The 17658-nt window shown below is 36.4% G+C and overlaps 1 protein-coding gene across 2 annotated transcripts in view; it reads left to right on the top strand.

Annotated features, from left to right (window-relative positions):
- The window catches only part of LOC115209419 (2-acylglycerol O-acyltransferase 2-like), a 20853-nt gene extending 3195 nt beyond the window's left edge, over window positions 1–17658 (top strand). Inside the window, exons 2-5 of one of the 2 annotated variants that reach the window (XM_029777830.2) lie at window positions 3131–3624; window positions 10241–10415; window positions 14620–14819; window positions 16778–17658. In XM_029777830.2, the coding sequence (XP_029633690.1) occupies window positions 3138–3624; window positions 10241–10415; window positions 14620–14819; window positions 16778–16932 (1017 nt within the window). In that variant the 5' untranslated portion in view covers window positions 3131–3137 and the 3' untranslated portion in view covers window positions 16933–17658. Of the gene's footprint in view, window positions 1–2791; window positions 3625–10240; window positions 10416–14619; window positions 14820–16777 lie in introns of those variants that run through there. The other variant, XM_029777832.2, reaches the window with a different exon arrangement.

A 17658-nucleotide genomic window follows, 5' to 3' on the forward strand; every position in this document is an offset into this window, starting at 1 on the left:
TTTACCGGTCATGCTTCAAGAACCCTGTGAAGAATTCTTGCAGTTCCAAGCAATGCTGATTTTTGTTGGTGTTCTTACCGTTACATTTGTGCCAACCTTTTTGAGCCATGTTGGTAGTTGAGCGCTGATACTTCCAAGTGCACCCCTTACTATTGCATAACATCTAATCTCCACATTGATCACAATCTTCATATTTCTCATTTCAAATCGTCATAGTTGTTCAGTTTTTCTTCTCTCTCTTTGATCCTGTTGTCACTAAACATGCTATGCCAATTATCATGCATGTTCTTTCTTTCTTTTTTTTTTTTTTTCACCACTACAATGTCCAGACTCCGGTGCCTGGTTGAGTGACCTCACTGAATCATTGCATCCCACAAGATTTTGCAATTTTCATTCTCGGTGACTCCTTCTGGGGTTTTCTCATACCACATCTTTGCTCTTTGTAGGCCGTGATTTACACAGAGCTCCCAGTGAATTATTCTTGCCACATTGTTGTGTCGTCTTTTGTATTTGCGTTGTACCAATTTTGAGCATTGATAATGATGTGCCATACCATTTCACTCCTTTCACTACACATCCTGCTTTTATCACTATCAGTAGCGGCAATTCTGCACTTCACATAGTTAGTCCTTAATGCTTGTTCTTGTGCTGTGCATATAAGTGCTTCTGTCTCTATCTTCAGGTTACTCCTCCTCATCTATAACCACTAGTCTTCTGTATCTGTCTTGGCATTTGTATCTCTTGCAAACTGACTGTACATTTTCTCTCCTTCCTGGGGTTATTTTTTTACTTCCTTTTCCTTCTTAAGTTTTTATTTCTAAACACAATTATCAGTTTTAATGGTGCCAACCTTCTTCACATGTTTCAACAATGGTTCCACAGTATTTTTTTTACATACCACTTTAAGATATTTTCTTCTGCTTCAATAAAATCCTGGCAACTGATCAAACCTCTCCCTCCCTTTCTTCTGCACAAATACAGCATATTGGCATCACTCTTAAGGTGGAAGGCTCTGTGCACTGTCAACATTTTTCTTGTCTTCGTATTGTTCTTCAGTTCTTTCTTTTGCCAGTTTGTGACACCAACTCCATACTGAAGTGATGCTATCGCCCATGAACTGCTTGGGTTTCATTCCATCTGGTCAATTTTGAGTGCAACACCAATCTTAGACTTCAGAAATATTCCATCTTCAGTTGCTCTTTCATTTCCATCTCCATTATTTCTTTCAACTCTAGTATGCGAAGATATTTGCAGCCTTCCTTTACAATATGTTTAATCAGTTCTCTATTCATCATCATCATCATTTAACATCCATTTTCCATGCTAGCATGGGTTGGACGGTTCAACCAGGGTCTGGGAAGCCAGGGGGCTGCACCAGGCTTCAGTCTGATCTGACAGTGTTTCTACAGCTGGATACCCTTCCTAATGCCAACCACTCCGTGAGTGTAGTGGGTGCTTTTACGAGGCAACAGCACAGGGGCCAGAAGAGGCTGGCAACGGCCAATTAGGTATTTCTATCCCTGTGTGTGTGTATGTGTGAGCATGTGCATGTGTGTGTATGTGCACACACAGGCATGTGTAGCAGTAACACTCTCCTAAAAGTTTGAGCAATATCTCATATATATATATAGATATATATATATATATATGTGTATATATATATATATATATATATATATATATATATATATATATATATATATATATATATATATATATATATATATATTGATACTTTATTATTAAAGCTGCAAAAACATCACAAAATTATCACAAAAATCTGCTACTCAGAGTTTCACGTTCCCATTCATCAGGCAGTTGTCATCACATTCTTGATCACAACTGTCCAATGAATGGGAACGTGAAACTGAGTAGTAGTTTTTTGTGATAATTTTGTGATGTTTTTTCAGCTTTGATAATAAAGTATATTACCTCCAGTATTTGAGTACTATTTTTTCCCACCTTGTTTCACATTTATGTTCTTACTCACGCATATATATATATATATATACCATTGGCTCTCTCAGTTTCCATGTGTCAAATCCACTCACAAGGCTTTCATCAGTCCAAGGCTACAGTAGAAGACACTGCCCAAGGTGCCACACAGTAGGGCTGAACCAGAGACCATGTGGTTGGGAAGCAAACTTCTTACATTAAATTTAAAACCTGACAACTACCCTAGCTTCCACCTGTGATACAAAGAATGTTGCAACACCTCAATAGGAAACCACTAACACAGATTTTCAGCTCCTGGTCATGTGTCTATAATTGTGACACCAACTCCATACTGAAGTGATGCTATCGCCCATGAACTGCTTGGATTTCATTCCATCTGGTCAATTTTGAGTGCAACACCAATCTTAGACTTCAGAAATATTCCATCTTCAGTTACTCTTTCATTTCCATCTCCATTATTTCTTTCAACTCTAGTATGCGAAGATATTTGCAGCCTTCCTTTACAATATGTTTAATCAGTTCTCTATTCATCATCATCATCATTTAACATCCGTTTTCCATGCTAGCATGGGTTGGACGGTTCAACCGGGGTCTGGGAAGCCAGGGGGCTGCACCAGGCTTCAGTCTGATCTGACAGTGTTTCTACAGCTGGATACCCTTAAATTGGTCCGTTAATTTGATACCTCTGCAGCCAGCCCTCTAGGGCATCTCCTTTACCCTTGTAGCAGTTGGTGATGTGACTGTTAGGCCAGTTATTGGGTTCACATATACAACCTGATTGATTATGAGAGTGACCAGCATATGAGTTGCTTCACCAGTTATCACTCTACCAGTGAATGTTCCTAATGGCTCAGCTGTCTTCTCCACTTTCTTATCTTTAGTTTTGTTTTCACAAATACAGCTGTCAACTTCAATGGTTGGTCCTTTTGTTGGGTCTACTTGCAACACACCCTTTTTGTTCCAGGCATTCTCTTCATTTAGTAAACGTTGAGGTAGCATTTCCATATCTCTTTTTCCAGTGTCAAGACATGTACATTACTATCATTCTACTACATACAATTCACAAGGCTTACTGACATTTTCTCTCTTTTATACTGTTCAGTCATTTGAAACACATATGATTACAGATATTTTCTATTCAGGTAACACATATTTGAAATTTTATTGCTTTTAGGCTAACTATGAAGATATTAGGATTAGAGTTTGCTCCAATCTTCATTCCTCTTGAAAGACGTATACAGACAGCTTTTGTCTTTCTATGGACACTGTGTTTCATATGTTTGGGCTTTGGAAGTCTTGCCTTCTTCATCTACCTCTTATTCACTGAATACTATTTCATACCTCTGGCTTATTTAATATGGTACATCTATGACTTCAACAAATGTGAGCAAGGAGGCCGTCGTCTTCTGTGGCAATTTAACAATCCTGTTTGGAAATACTTTGCTGATTACTTTCCTATAAAGCTCATCAAGACAGCAGAGCTTGATCCATCCAAGAACTATATAGTTGGTTTCCATCCACATGGAGTCATGTGTGCTGGTGCCTTTGCAAACTTTGCAACAAATGGAACAGGTTTCAGCCAAATTTTCTCAAATATGCATCAATATTTGTGTATCCTAAAAGGACAGTTTCACTTTCCATTCTACAGAGATCTTCTGATGACTACTGGTGAGTACCTTTACTATTTTTCTCTTTTTTTTTTTTTTGATGCATGGGAGAATTGAAAAAAAATCCATGTTAAATCCTTATAAATGTATTAATATTGGTTAAGGTAATTGACATTTCATTAAAAAATACATTTTTATAGCAAATTAGAGGAAGAATATCACCACCCATAATCTTTCTCAGGGCCTCCAAGATTAGTGGCAGGAAAATATACGAAGAAACTGGAAATCTGGTTTGAATTATTGCAACAGAGTCGAACTTTACTAAAAGTACCTAAAAGCTAGAAATAGAATTAAGCCAGTAGATAGATTAAGTTTTTACCCAGTTAATTTTCCTGGTATACAGAACAAAAATAATTGCTTTGGTTCTAAAAAGACTACCTGTAGTTTAAGGAAGGTTGAATTGTAATTAAACATATGTATGACCAAAAATATAACATAAAGACCTAGTTTTTGGTGATGCAGCTGCACTAATAAAAATGTAACTTTAAAATGTAAGGTTTATGGCTTTATAGCTTTTTTCTGGAGATACTCATACAAATAATCTACAACACTGTATGGCAAGATAAGAGCAAGAGTACCAAGCCACACTGAACCTATGAACCATTCCCAGGAATCTATGGATCATAACCTGCAAGCTGAGTATTAGCCACATCAACCTCAGCTGTCTGAAAGGGCCTGAAATGGAAGACACCTACAACAACTTACTTGGTGGCTTTTACCCACCAGTGCAATATCTGCAAAACTACTTTTGGAAAATCAAAATGTTTCTTTGTGCATAGTATAAACAAGTTTCCACTGCAGTGGAGCCTACTAGTCTTTGCAAAGAGAGTTTCTACTAACTTTTCAGAAGCCTTTTAACTACCATTCCTCAACCAAGAGGGCTGAAAAAGCTTCCATGTTAACCTTGTACTTCACCAACTCAGCACTGTATCAGCTCTATAAAACTACTCCATTGTATCAGTCTTGTCACATTTGCAATTTCTACATATGAAACACTCTCTGATTACTTTAACCCTGTAAATGATGTCCTTTTCATTACCTTCAAAAGTGCTCAAGAACATTGTTTTATCCTTGGTAAACTCTTCAATTTATCTGACAGGGACCTATCCTAATTTTTGTAAAGGGGCTACAATGTGTCCCTATACTCATGCCTCTTCTCCCTGCTCAGCAGCCTCTGCCAAATGCACATAAACTGACATCTTACAAGTCATAGAAACAATTGTTACAACCAATCCTTCCATTTGCTTGTCTCTCTCTCCATTTTTCAGAGACCGCTGGAATATCGTAGAACCAGAGTTATACTATGAGCTTTTGGCTTTATACCTTTTTATTCTCACCCTTGAAAACTTTAGTGAAAGCAGTGCTATTACAGCTGTAATTAAAGCTTCTGGACTTGTATGGCATGAGATCTTCAAGCACAGTTGCTCACCTATGCACTACACTTGTCACATATCTCTAGAATTGGAGGCTTTCTGACAAATTGCATTATTGTCTTGTGTGCCAGGATGGATTTCCTTGAGTCAAACTCTGGTGTAGCCCAGTGATTCACCATTCTTAATTCTGTGCATTTATGATTTAGTTGCAATCAATTCTAAACAAAATACTCTGCTGTGCAGATGATACTATCATTTCTTATCTTTTTCGCATAAGCATTATCTCCATGCAACCTAAATGCTTTGTGCCAGAACTGCTCTGACTTTATAAGCAGAAATTTTGGGAGCAATCTTCAAAAAGGAAATGAAACAGCACTGTACAAACTACAAGCTTTCCCACCTCCAGTATTACAACAGAACCTATATGTCTTTACAAAGAGGATTTTTGCTAACTTTTCAAAATCCTTCTAACCATCATCCATCAACCAAAAGGAATGATTCTTAAAAGCACAAAGACATGTTTTTTATGGATACCAAGTGAACAAATTTGTACTTTGCCCTTTCAGCACTTAAATGACTCCTAACCATGAGAGATCAATGAAGATCTCTCATGGTGACTTCATATATCCAAGTTTGCCAAAATTGCATCATAAAGACCAGATTTTCTGTTCAGAGCCAGATAATACTTCAGTCTATATTTTTAAATATTTGTAGAAGTTGATCAGAAAATGTAAGGTGGTGCCCATAACATTTGTAACCAGCCTCAGACTTGTGAAACGGATGCAGTAGATGTTCAGTTTGAACATTTATAGGTCAATGCTTGCAAGAAAAGTATGTATAAGGAAGTGGATTCCAAATTGATGCAGTCCTGCTCCTGGAGTTGTGGGACTGGGAGAAGTGTTTAATGTAGGGTTGGGAAGAAGAGACAAAATATGTGTGCAAGATGGGATGGAGAAAAATAGAAAAGTACAAAAAAAAACAACAATATTATTTAAATCTTTCAAACCCTACTCCACATCAAGCAAGTCCATGTGTGTGAGAGTGAGAGAAAAATCATTATTTACATTATTAATATTTGACAGATATTTGTCCTCATTTTGTTTGTTGTTAACACAACATTTCAGCTGATATACTCTCCTTCCTTCATCAGGTGTCTTGGGGAAATTTTGAATCTGGGTTCTCATTCCTAAGGTATTTTTCGATGTTATTATTATTATTACTATTCAGGTCACTGACAGGAATTGAACTCAGAATCTTGGGGTTAGTAGCCCACTCTCTTAACCACCATGCCATATGTCCGTGGCATAGTGGTTAAGAGCACGGGCTACTTCAATTCAAGGCAGCGGCCTGAATAATAATTCATTCATTTCATTCATTCATTTCATTTAGCGTCTGTTTTCCATGCTAGCATGGGTTGGACGGTTCAACTGGGGTCCAGGGAGCCCGAAGGCTGCACCAGGCCAGTCAGATCTGGCAGTGTTTCTACAGCTGGATGCCCTTCCTAACGCCAACCACTCCGAGAGTGTAGTGGGTGATTTTATGTGCCACCGACACAGGTGCCAGACGAGGCTGGCGAACGGCCACGCTCGGATGGTGTTTTTTATGTGCCACCGACACAGGTGCCAGACGAGGCTGGCAGACGGCCACGCTCGGATGGTGTTTTTATGTGCCACCGACACAGGTGCCAGACGAGGCTGGCGAACGGCCACGCTCGGATGGTGTTTTTATGTGCCACCGACACAGGTGCCAGATGAGGCTGGCGAACGGCCACGATCGGATGGTGTTTGTTACGTGCCCGCAGCATGGAGGCCAGTCGATGCGGTACTGGCTACGGCCACGTTCGGATGGTTTTCTTGTGTGCCACCGGCACTGGTACCACAAAGATACAAATTCCATTGATGTTCATCTATTTTGATTTGTTTTGATTGATTTTCACTTGCCTCAACAGGTCTTCACAAGTGTCACAAGAAGGAAGGTATGCACAGGTGGACTGACTACGTCCCAGGTAGGGGCCACGGGTTATGGCCTGACTAGTCTTGCCGGGTCTTCGGATGGTGTTTTTATGTGCCACCGACACAGGTGCCAGATGAGTTTGGCGAAACGGCCACAATCGGATGGTGTTTGTTACTTGCCCACAGCACGGAGGCCAGTCGATGCGGTACTGGCTACGGCCACGTTCGGATGGTTTTCTTGTGTGCCACCGTACTGGTATCACAAAGATACAAATTCCATTGATGTTCATCTATTTTGATTTGTTTTGATTTTCACTTGCCTCAACAGGTCTTCACAAGTGTCACAAGAAGGAAGGTATGCACAGGTGGACTGACTACGTCCCAGGTAGGGGCCACGGGTTATGGCCTGACTAGTCTTGCCGGGTCTTCGGATGGTGTTTTTATGTGCCACCGACACAGGTGCCAGATGAGGCTGGCGAACGGCCACGATCGGATGGTGTTTGTTACTTGCCTATAGCACGGAGGCCAGTCGATGCGGTACTGGCTACCGCCACGTTTGGATGGTTTTCTTTCTTGTGTGCCACCGGCACCACAAAGATACAAATTCCATTGATGTTCATCTATTTTGATTTGTTTTGATAATAATAATAATAATAATAATAGTAATAATAATAATAATAATATCATTGAAAAATACTTTAGGAATGAGAACCCATGTTCGAAATTTCCCCAAGACACCTGATGAAGGCTGGAGAATATATCTGCTGAAACGTTGTGTTAACAAACAAAATGAGGACAAATATCTGTCAAATGTAAATAATGTAAATAATGTATATAATTCATTCCTCATCTTTCAAATATGGAACTGAGAAAAAACATATTTACTAACAGAAAAGTATGCTATTAAAATAAATCATCTTTTACATATATTTTTTGAATCACTCTCTCACCTTAATTAAACCCCTTACACACATACATACACACAGACACTGACAAACACACACACACACACTCAGTGTGAGTGATATACTTTTAAAGAGGGTGAGAAAGTTTACCATGAGAAAATGAAAGAGATAGACAAATAGAGAGAAAGAGGCCTTTTCAGTTGCTATCACAGATTCTAAAATTTTAAAATTAAGTGAAAATTGTGACTGTGTGGTAAGTAGCTTGCTTACAAACTACATGGTTCCGAGTTCAGTCCCACTGCATGGCACCTTGAGCAAGTATCTTCTACTATAGCCTCAGGCCAACCAAAGCCTTGTGAGTGGATTTGGTAGACAGAAACTGAAAGGAGCCCGTCATATATATATATATATATATATACAAGATAAGAAAATGGAGAAATACATCTAAATCAAATATCAATTACCAGATAATACTCAATCACATACTTTATTAAACCACCACATAAGAGACTAGTGTTAAACATGAAAAAGCAGAACAAATCAGTGTACATAAAGGAATGTACATAAAAAAGTGTACATAAAAGAGTAATGTTGTATAATAAGTAGAATATATATAAAAAAGAGAATATAAATATAAGTAAATATAAATATATGTATAGATTACATCTTACAGCTGTTTCGGCCATGTAGATAAGTATGTCTCATTTTACCAATATTAGCCTTTTATGGTAGGTCAATATATAGATATAAATGAGACATTTACAAAAATATCATAAGGCCTCTTCGGAGATATACATATACATATGAGTGCATAACCCGGACATACATATGTGCCACTTTGGATCCTAATGTAAGTGTTATTAATAATATTATGAATGATAATAATGGTAGCATTAATGGTATTGACAACGATAATGATGCTAACTTTAATGACACTTTGGAAATTAGTAGAAAGTAATATAATGTACTATTGACTATGTATATTTGCATCTAGGTACTAATATGTGTATATTTATTATCACAATATTAAGTTGAAAAACTGAAACATTGAATGTGGAACATATATATGTTTACTAATTTATATTATTTATTTACATCATTATGTATATGTATAGGAGTGTGAGAACTGATTTGTTCTGCTTTTTTATGTTTAACCCTACAGTCTCTTATGTGGTGGTTTAATAAAGTATGTGATTGAGTATTATCTGGTAATTGATATTTGATTTAGATGTATTTCTCCATTTTCTTATCTTGTATTAGTAATTTGTGGTAAATCATTTTACCTTTGCCCATATAATACAGTAAATGAATTGATTGCATCGCAATCCTTAACATTTATGTATTAACTTTGTTGGGTACTTCACTAGCAGTATATTGGATATATGTTATCCCATAGAGGGTTGCATTTACAACCCTTATCTCAATTTGTATATATATATATATATATATATATTATATATATATATATATATTATATATATATATATATATATATGAGGTAGTACCCAAAAGTAACTGGAAACTTTCTCTGTGGGACAAGCCCTTTGTTGCTCAGGCTTCCGCCGCAAGAGGTCACATGATGCAACCCTCAAGTATATGTTATCCCATGGAGGGTTGCATTTACAATCCCTATCTCAATTTGTATATATATATATATATATATATATATATATATATATATATATATATATATATATATAAGTGTGTGTGTGTGTGTGTGTGTTTGTGTGTGTATGTATGTGTGTGTGTGTTTGTCCTCCCAACATCACTTGACTACTGATGCTGGTGTGTTTATGTCCCCGTAACTTAGCAGTTTGGCAAAAGAGACCGATAGAATAAGTACTAGGCTTACAAAGAATAAATCTTGGGATTGATTTGCTTGACTAAAGGTGGTACTCCAGCATGGCCACAGTCAAATGATTGAAACAAGTAAAAGAGTAAAGAGTAGAGATTTGATGGTGATAAATAGAGATTTAGTGATCTAAAAGTTGAGTCATTTCTTTTATCAAATTATATTTTTGTATTACTATTTATGGAAAACATTGTTGTTGAGATGCAGATTTTGAAAATGAATTTCATTCTTCTCAATGCTGCACCATTTCAGAGCCTTTTAGGGTAAAACACATATACATAACCATATGCACTTGTATTTATATAGCAGAAGAGATGGATGGATGGATGGATTTGACTGACAGACAGATGGATAGGCATGCAGGCATGTAGGCAGACAGACAGAGTGATTTTTAAAGATTTTAGGGTGTGATTTGAGAAAGATTTGCCTGCTATTTCTTCCACATACTTGTAAGGATACTGATAAAGATGACAACTCTCTAAACTCATTTCAAACTTTCATTGCTCTAATTAATCTTGATTTCTGTTAATCTCAGGTTGTTGTTCAGTGTCAAAGAACAGTCTGAACTGGCTTCTAAATCAAAAGGAAAAAGGTAAATTTATTACTATTGTCATCGGAGGAGCAGTAGAAGCCCTCAAAGCAAACCCAGGCAGCTTCAAACTAAAAATCAAAAGCCGGAAAGGATTTATCAAGCTAGCTCTCCAGCATGGGTGAGTCCATATTTTAATTTAACAGAGCATAATGGTTTGATGTACAAATAAGATTGCCAGAAAAGGACAGGCTGTGCTCTTAGTTCAGAGTGGATATTGTTGTTTAGATCAGCACTGATCTAGGACACTTGGGATTAACAGCATTCCTGTCACAATGATTCTGTCTTTTATACAGGACTACCTTATTTAATAAGTTCTCTCTCTCTCTCTCTCTCTCTCTCTCTCTGTATTTCTTATGGGAAATTTTTAAAATGATGTTTTTAGAAAAAAGAAACATAGAAAACTATTGATTACTTCATTAGAACATCAAGCTTACAATCATGAGGTTGTGAGTTCAAATCCCGGACTGGGCTGCGTGTTGTGTTCTTGAGCAAGACACTTTATTTCACGTTGTTCTAATTCACTCAGCTGTAGGAATGAGTTGTGACGTCACAGGTGCCAAGCTGTATCGGCCTATGCCATTCCCTTGGATAACATCAGTGGTGTGGAAAGGGAAGGCCGGTATACATGGGCGACTGCTGGTCTTCCATAAACAACCTTGCCCGGACTTGTGCCTGGGAGGGTAATTTCTAGGTGCAATCCTACAGTCAATCATGACCGAAGGGATCTCAGATATTATAACAAAATTGTGTATAATAAATTTGTTTGGACACTCAAGTATTAGTATAGATTTTATAAAGCCTTAAATTATATTTATAAAACTTCACAGCACATCTAAACATTCCTCGAGGTGCATTGTTTGAAAACCATTTCAGTAGGGAGTGATTTCATGGATATTTGGCTGTTCTTAACAGATGTGGGGAAACTGTTTTTGTTTTAAGCTGTCTAAGAAATTGTAGAAGCACATCTATGATGATAAAAATTATTTAACCTAACTTTAACCAATTTATGAGTATGCAACATGCATAAACTACTGTTTTGATATTAAGGCTTAAACAATTTTTCCTATATAGCTTTTTATAGGTTTCATCAGTGAACAGTTTCAAATTTGAATGTGGGTAAAATTTCAGCTGCATGTAGAGGTTCATATATCAGCTTGAATGACATAGTTGAAAGTAATGAGAGATAGTAAAAGCATTCAAAAGGGCTGGAAGCTATAACAAAATGCCTTCCTACACATAAAGCATTTGTGGGATGAATGTAAGCATGAAACACTAGATGTCAAACAGTTAAAAGGGAATTACTAATGTTGTTGTTGGCCTTTAAAACCAGGATCCATCTTTTGGGCTGTATAGGACAACATTATTTAATGTGTCCTTTACAATTCTAAGGTGGTGGGATATGATTAAAGATAGATTTGACTGTTATTTCTAGCTGTTCCAAAAATCACCCTGAGTTCTCTCTTTAGTTTGTATTGATAAGTATTAAATATTTGGAAACAATATTATGCAGTTGTACATATTTTAAACATGAAAACTATTTGATTAGGATAGTCACTAATTTTTTTAATTTCACATACAATGCATCTGGGACCATATTATTCAATATGGTCGATCAAATTATCTGATATGAAAAGTCGTTTTCACTATGACTCCGCCAAAAATTTCATGCCAGTTGTGCTAATATTATTTTCAGCTTTTCAAAATATTTTCTCATCCTTCAGATCACAATCCTAGATTCCCAAACTAATGTTACTTGGATTTGAAATAATGGAAAAGATTTGATTTGGACACAAGTTAATAATAACAATCAAGTGTTCTTCCCTTTTCAAGACTGTAGAATGAATGGTTTATGTGAGATTCAGCTGCTATTTCTACCAGGCTCCTTCTGTCTATTGGCTAGAAAACTGACTGATTGGTCAGTTGTGTTTTAGTTTCATTAATGACTGATTAGCAATATCTCGTAATAAAGTATTATTTCGAGATAAATACCAAGGACATAAGCCAGAAGACGATATCTCTATGATATCATCTACAGTCGCTTAGGATGAAATAGACATACAAAAGCAAGGACTGGATATGGGTGAAACACTTTTGTATATAGGTCTGTTTGACCGAGGCAGACCTCTGGCTAAACAGATCAAGAGAACCTCGGGTTAAACAACAACAGCATTCCATTGTTAACCTATCGACATTATTGCGAACTTGTCACAAATTTTACTTTAGTAATGTTTAAAGTTGTCTCCCTTGAAACAATTTTTTTTTACTTCGTCGAGATTTTTTTCCAATGTTTCACTCAACTATCACCAAATACTTCGTTCTCTTTGCTTACGTTTCTTTACATTCTCAGTTCAAGTCTTGTCGAGTCGCCAACGTCTTTTTCCAATATCACCGTGTGATACTTTGGATAAGTATTTTTAATCTTAGCATTGAGTCATTTAATGCCTTGTGAATGAAATTTGCTACATGAAAACTGTTCAGTAGCCTGCAAGGATCGTTCATGTCGCGGAGTAATGAACTTAATCTGTTGTCTAGTTTAACAAGAAGGCAGCGAATTGATAACCTTTAGAGCATAGCTTCCCAAAGTGGGTGATATCGCCCAGCAATGGGTGATTTCAACTTAGAGGTGGGCGAATGGCTAATTTCTAGAAAATGGTGGGCGATCTGAACATTTTGTAGGTGACAACGAATTTTAGAAAGTAAGTCTGCATTTGCTTATATCTAGGTATACCTAGAATAAGGATGCACTTACATCGATGTGACTACTCGGATGAGATGTCGGTTTGTATTAAAAAAGCGGACTTGTTTATTGAATATTTTTGTTGCAGTCATTGAGACGGTTGTCATGTGTACTAAAAATAGCAGCCAAATAGGCCTAAGCTTTAAATCACATTCTACCACAATTTTTTTTTTTTTGCATAATCGTATGAAATCCGGCATATAGAATTCAAATTCACAAGCATTTTCTGAAAACTCTGAAAAATAAAAAAAGTTATGAGGGGTTACAGGCCGTGCATAATTCTGTAGTTTCATATTAAAACACAATTGCTGTTTTCAGGATGTTGACAAAATGTGCAGTCACACACAAAACGACAGCTTTGAAATTGTGCTTCTTGACTGGGTGAAAATGATCAAACTTCAAACCTCTATAACTCTTTAATAAAACATTTTTCTAGAAAAAGTTGAATAATTCAAGCAATTTAGCTTGGAAAGCTTATAATAATGTGCCAAACTTTAAAATTTTTGATAAACTTCAATTTTTGAAATGCTGGCAGTCAAACGAACTAGATCTGTATTTGCTCCAGTAGAGACGTGTCATCCGACTCTACTGTGTTGGATTCTTCTCTTTGGGAATACCATACTGCCTTTCCAATGCTGCCTGCAGAAATTCATTTTCACATTTTTCTGTTTACTGATGCCTCCAGTCAAGAAAATTTGTCAACAGTACAATAGTGATTATTTATTGTTTGGATTTATTCCCTCTCCTCAGAACTGTCAGTTACCAATGTGCCCTTCTTTGCTATCAAACATTGACCAATGAAGCGATGAAACCTTCACGCTTGAAGTATCACTTTGGTGCAAAGCATTCTGACAAGAAGGACAAGCCGTTATCACACTTTTTGCATCTGAGCTCCTCTTTCAAAAAGCAAATACAAACATTCAGCACACTACTCCAGGAAACTAGGAAACAGGAAAATGATGGGTTGATTGCATCGTACAACATTGCATTGCTTGTTGCTAAGTCTGGGAAGTCTCATATAATTGGAGAAACGTTACTTTGCCCAGTTTTGAAGAGGTTTTGTCAACCGTTATGCACAAAAAACTCAATAACATTATGAAGACAGAAAGAACCATGTTAACACTGACAGCATTGAGTAAATAAGGCAGGAATGTACTTCTGCCAAATGCTGAGTAAAAGAGAGGAAGAATTCTGTTAGAGTTTTGTACGTATAATAATTTTCTAGCTAAAGTAAGTCAGGAGAATTAGGTATGTATATATGTATGTATATGTGTATGTATGTGTGTATTTATGTTTGTGTGTGTGCGAGTGTGTATGCATGCATTCATGGATATGTTTATCCATGTTTGTGTATACCAGAATAAATATGTTGTTGAGATTTTCAGTTCATGGGCAGGAGGTAACTCTAAAGAGATGTAAACCATGTAGTATCAGATTAAGTGATAAGGTTAACATAATTAAATAAACCTTTTAATAGTAGTGCAATGTGTGAGCCTGGTTACAGGACGACTGGGCCAAGGAAGATGTTAAAAAAATAAACCTGTACCATTCAAAAATTATATTTTCCTGTTTCTCTTTTAAACAGAACCCCTCTGATCCCAGTATACTCTTTTGGAGAGAATGATCTTTTTCTGCAGCTGAGTTTTGAGAAACCACAGTGGCTGAAGTGGCTTCAAGTGAAATTCACAAGATATACTGGTATTGCACCAGTAATCTTCCATGGAAGGGGTATTTTTAACTACACATTTGGAATTGTGCCTTTCCGGAAACCTGTTAATACTGTTGGTAATTATTAACCCTCTTCCGCCTCTTTCCTTCATGATAGCCATCACATCTTTTTCCACACACAGTGTATTTAGGCTGCATTATTTAATCAGGCTCCAGTCTGATCTGGCAGTGTTTCTACAGCTGGATGCCCTTCCTAACGCCAACCACTCCGTGAGTGTATTGGATGCTTTTTACGTGCCACCAGCACAGAAGCCAGTCAAGGCGGTGCTGGCATCGGCCACGTTCGGATGGTGCTTTTTACGTGCCACCAGCACTGGTACCACAACTACAATTTCCATTTGATACTTATTTTGATATATATATATATATATATATATATATATATAAAACAGCACTCACCAACATGACCACAGTTAATGTCCTAGACCTGAAAATAAGCAAGTACTACCCTTATAGGTAGCCCTAGAAAGAAACTGTGCATCCACAGATTTAATTTTCAAAATCTGCATTCCAACAACAAGGTTTTGGTTATTAGTACAATTACATACCAGCTATGTGCAAGAGAACACCTGGCATGTAATTGTACATTTGTTTCCAGGTATTGTGTATTGTGTATAAAAAAACATCCTGATGAGGAGAGTGTCAGTTTCGAATATATGAAATGTTTCATATTAATTGGCGCGTCTCCGAAACGGCCCATAGATGAACAATTTTGTAATTTTTGTATTTTTATTTTTTCTATCTTTTCTGTATTTTTTCTGGAATATTAATACATCGTTTTAATATGTCCTTTATATGTTTTATTATCCCAAGTTTTTAATTTACCAAATGTTTTATGATTTTAAGCGTAAATTCATTGTGTTTTGTATGCAACACTGATTCTTATATATTTATATATTTTATATGATGTTTAATTTATTTGTATATTATTATATTATATTTTTAAACGTGGGACTTTATATCTGTTCTGTAGATATAAATGAATATATGTATGTATTTGATCTTTCTGTGTGGATTTTAGTAATGTTCCTTTTGTTACTGCTTGCATTGCTTCCGCTCAGATTAAGAAGTGGTATACATATATATATGTATGTGTCTGTGTATATGTTTGTGTGTCTGTGTTTGTCCTCCCAACATCACTTGACAACCGATGTCAGTGTGTTTACGTCCCCGTAACTTAGCAGTTCGGCAAAAGAGTCCGATAGAATAAGTATTAGGCTTACAAAGAATAAGTCCTGGGATTGATTTTTTCGACTAAAGGCGATGCTCCAGCATGGCCACATTCAAATGACTGAAACAAGTAAAAGATTATGTTACATTCTGATGTGAAAAGCTGTGAAATGCTGACACTTCAGGTCACCAGATATGTTAATGATTTAAAAAGAACTGAAATGAATACATGTGTATGGAGGAGGGGTAAGAGTGCGAAAAGGGCAAAAGTCTGGAATGTAAGGTAAACAGTGAGGAGTTTAAGTTAAAAGAGATAAGAGAAAAGAATGGAGTGGGTATTCTAAAATGACTTAGAATACCACATGTTTAATAATAAACATGTTGCTGCTTCACTCACAAACCTCTTAGACTCACATTACTGTCAAAAATGGCCATTTAGCTGATTGAAAAAGATTTACTTACCAATCACAATAAACATTGACTTATACACCTCTTTCTTTCTTCCTTCCTTTCTTTCTTTCTTTCTTTCTCCTTCCTGTCTCCCATCTATCATTTCTTTCTTTATTTGTCTGTCTCTCTCTTTTCTTTCACTTATATTCACTCTTTTCTCTCCTTTTACTTTTTCTCTTTCTCTCATCTTTTCATTTTCCTCCGTCCTTCATTCTCTCCTCACTTTTCCTCTTTCTCCTTTCTCTCATCTATTCTTATCCACTCTCTTTTCTTTCTTATCTCACCCCCTTCCCTCTCTTCACATCCTTCCATTGTCCTCTCCTCATATACTCTATACCTTCTTTCTCTTTCTATAATACATTCACCCTCTTTTTTTTTTTTTTTTTCATTTCAAGTTGGAAAACCAATTGAAGTTCCATTGATAGAAAATCCAAGTGAAGAGCAGGTTGAAGAAGTCCACAAGATTTATCTGAATAGTCTGTATGAACTTTTTGAAGAATATAAGGGCAAATATGGCATTGATGAGATGAGTCACTTGATCTTTGAATAACCTTTTCACATCTTCAAAATCAGAATTCTTTATATATTTTTCTATTTTTTTCTTTGTTACAATTTCTTGGGTCAGTTATTTTCTTCCATTGTCTGTATAAATTTATTTAGCTCTTTGCTGATTCTTCAGTTTAGAATTTCATCATTTTGGTCTTCATCAGTACACAGTGTGAATGAATCCTGAACCATGTGGTTGGTAAGCAAGGTACTTACCACACGGTTCATAGTTTTAGCAAGATTTTGGATTTGTTTATTCTTTTCTTTTGTTAATCACATTTTTTTCACATTTTGTTTATTTGTTCAAGAAGAATAGAAAATAAGAAAAGATGGTGGGGAATTAGAAATGGTAGGGACACCCTGCCCTTGACAGCCTTATAGAGTCCTGGGTAAAGCAATCCACAAGTACCAGAGTGCATTGCCACAGAAAATTGCAGCATTCATTGATTAGCATTGGAGTCATGGGCAGTGACTCAGTGTGTCCATCTCTTAAACTGAATCTGTTTAGAGGGTATGCTAAATGCTTTGTAGTATTTAAGTTCTAAATTCAAATACTGCCAGCGTCAATGTCGCAACCATTCTGTTCGATATTTGAGTAAGACATTTAACTCCATGTTTTTATTTATCTACCTGTCAGATAAAAATACAAGATTTGTTTTGCAATGCTATTTACAATAGACAGCATCCTCCCCATGTTAGAATCAAATTAAAGTCTCATCCGTTTACTGTA

Source organism: Octopus sinensis, linkage group LG3 (assembly GCF_006345805.1).
Source record: "Octopus sinensis linkage group LG3, ASM634580v1, whole genome shotgun sequence".
Taxonomy (NCBI): domain Eukaryota; kingdom Metazoa; phylum Mollusca; class Cephalopoda; order Octopoda; family Octopodidae; genus Octopus; species Octopus sinensis.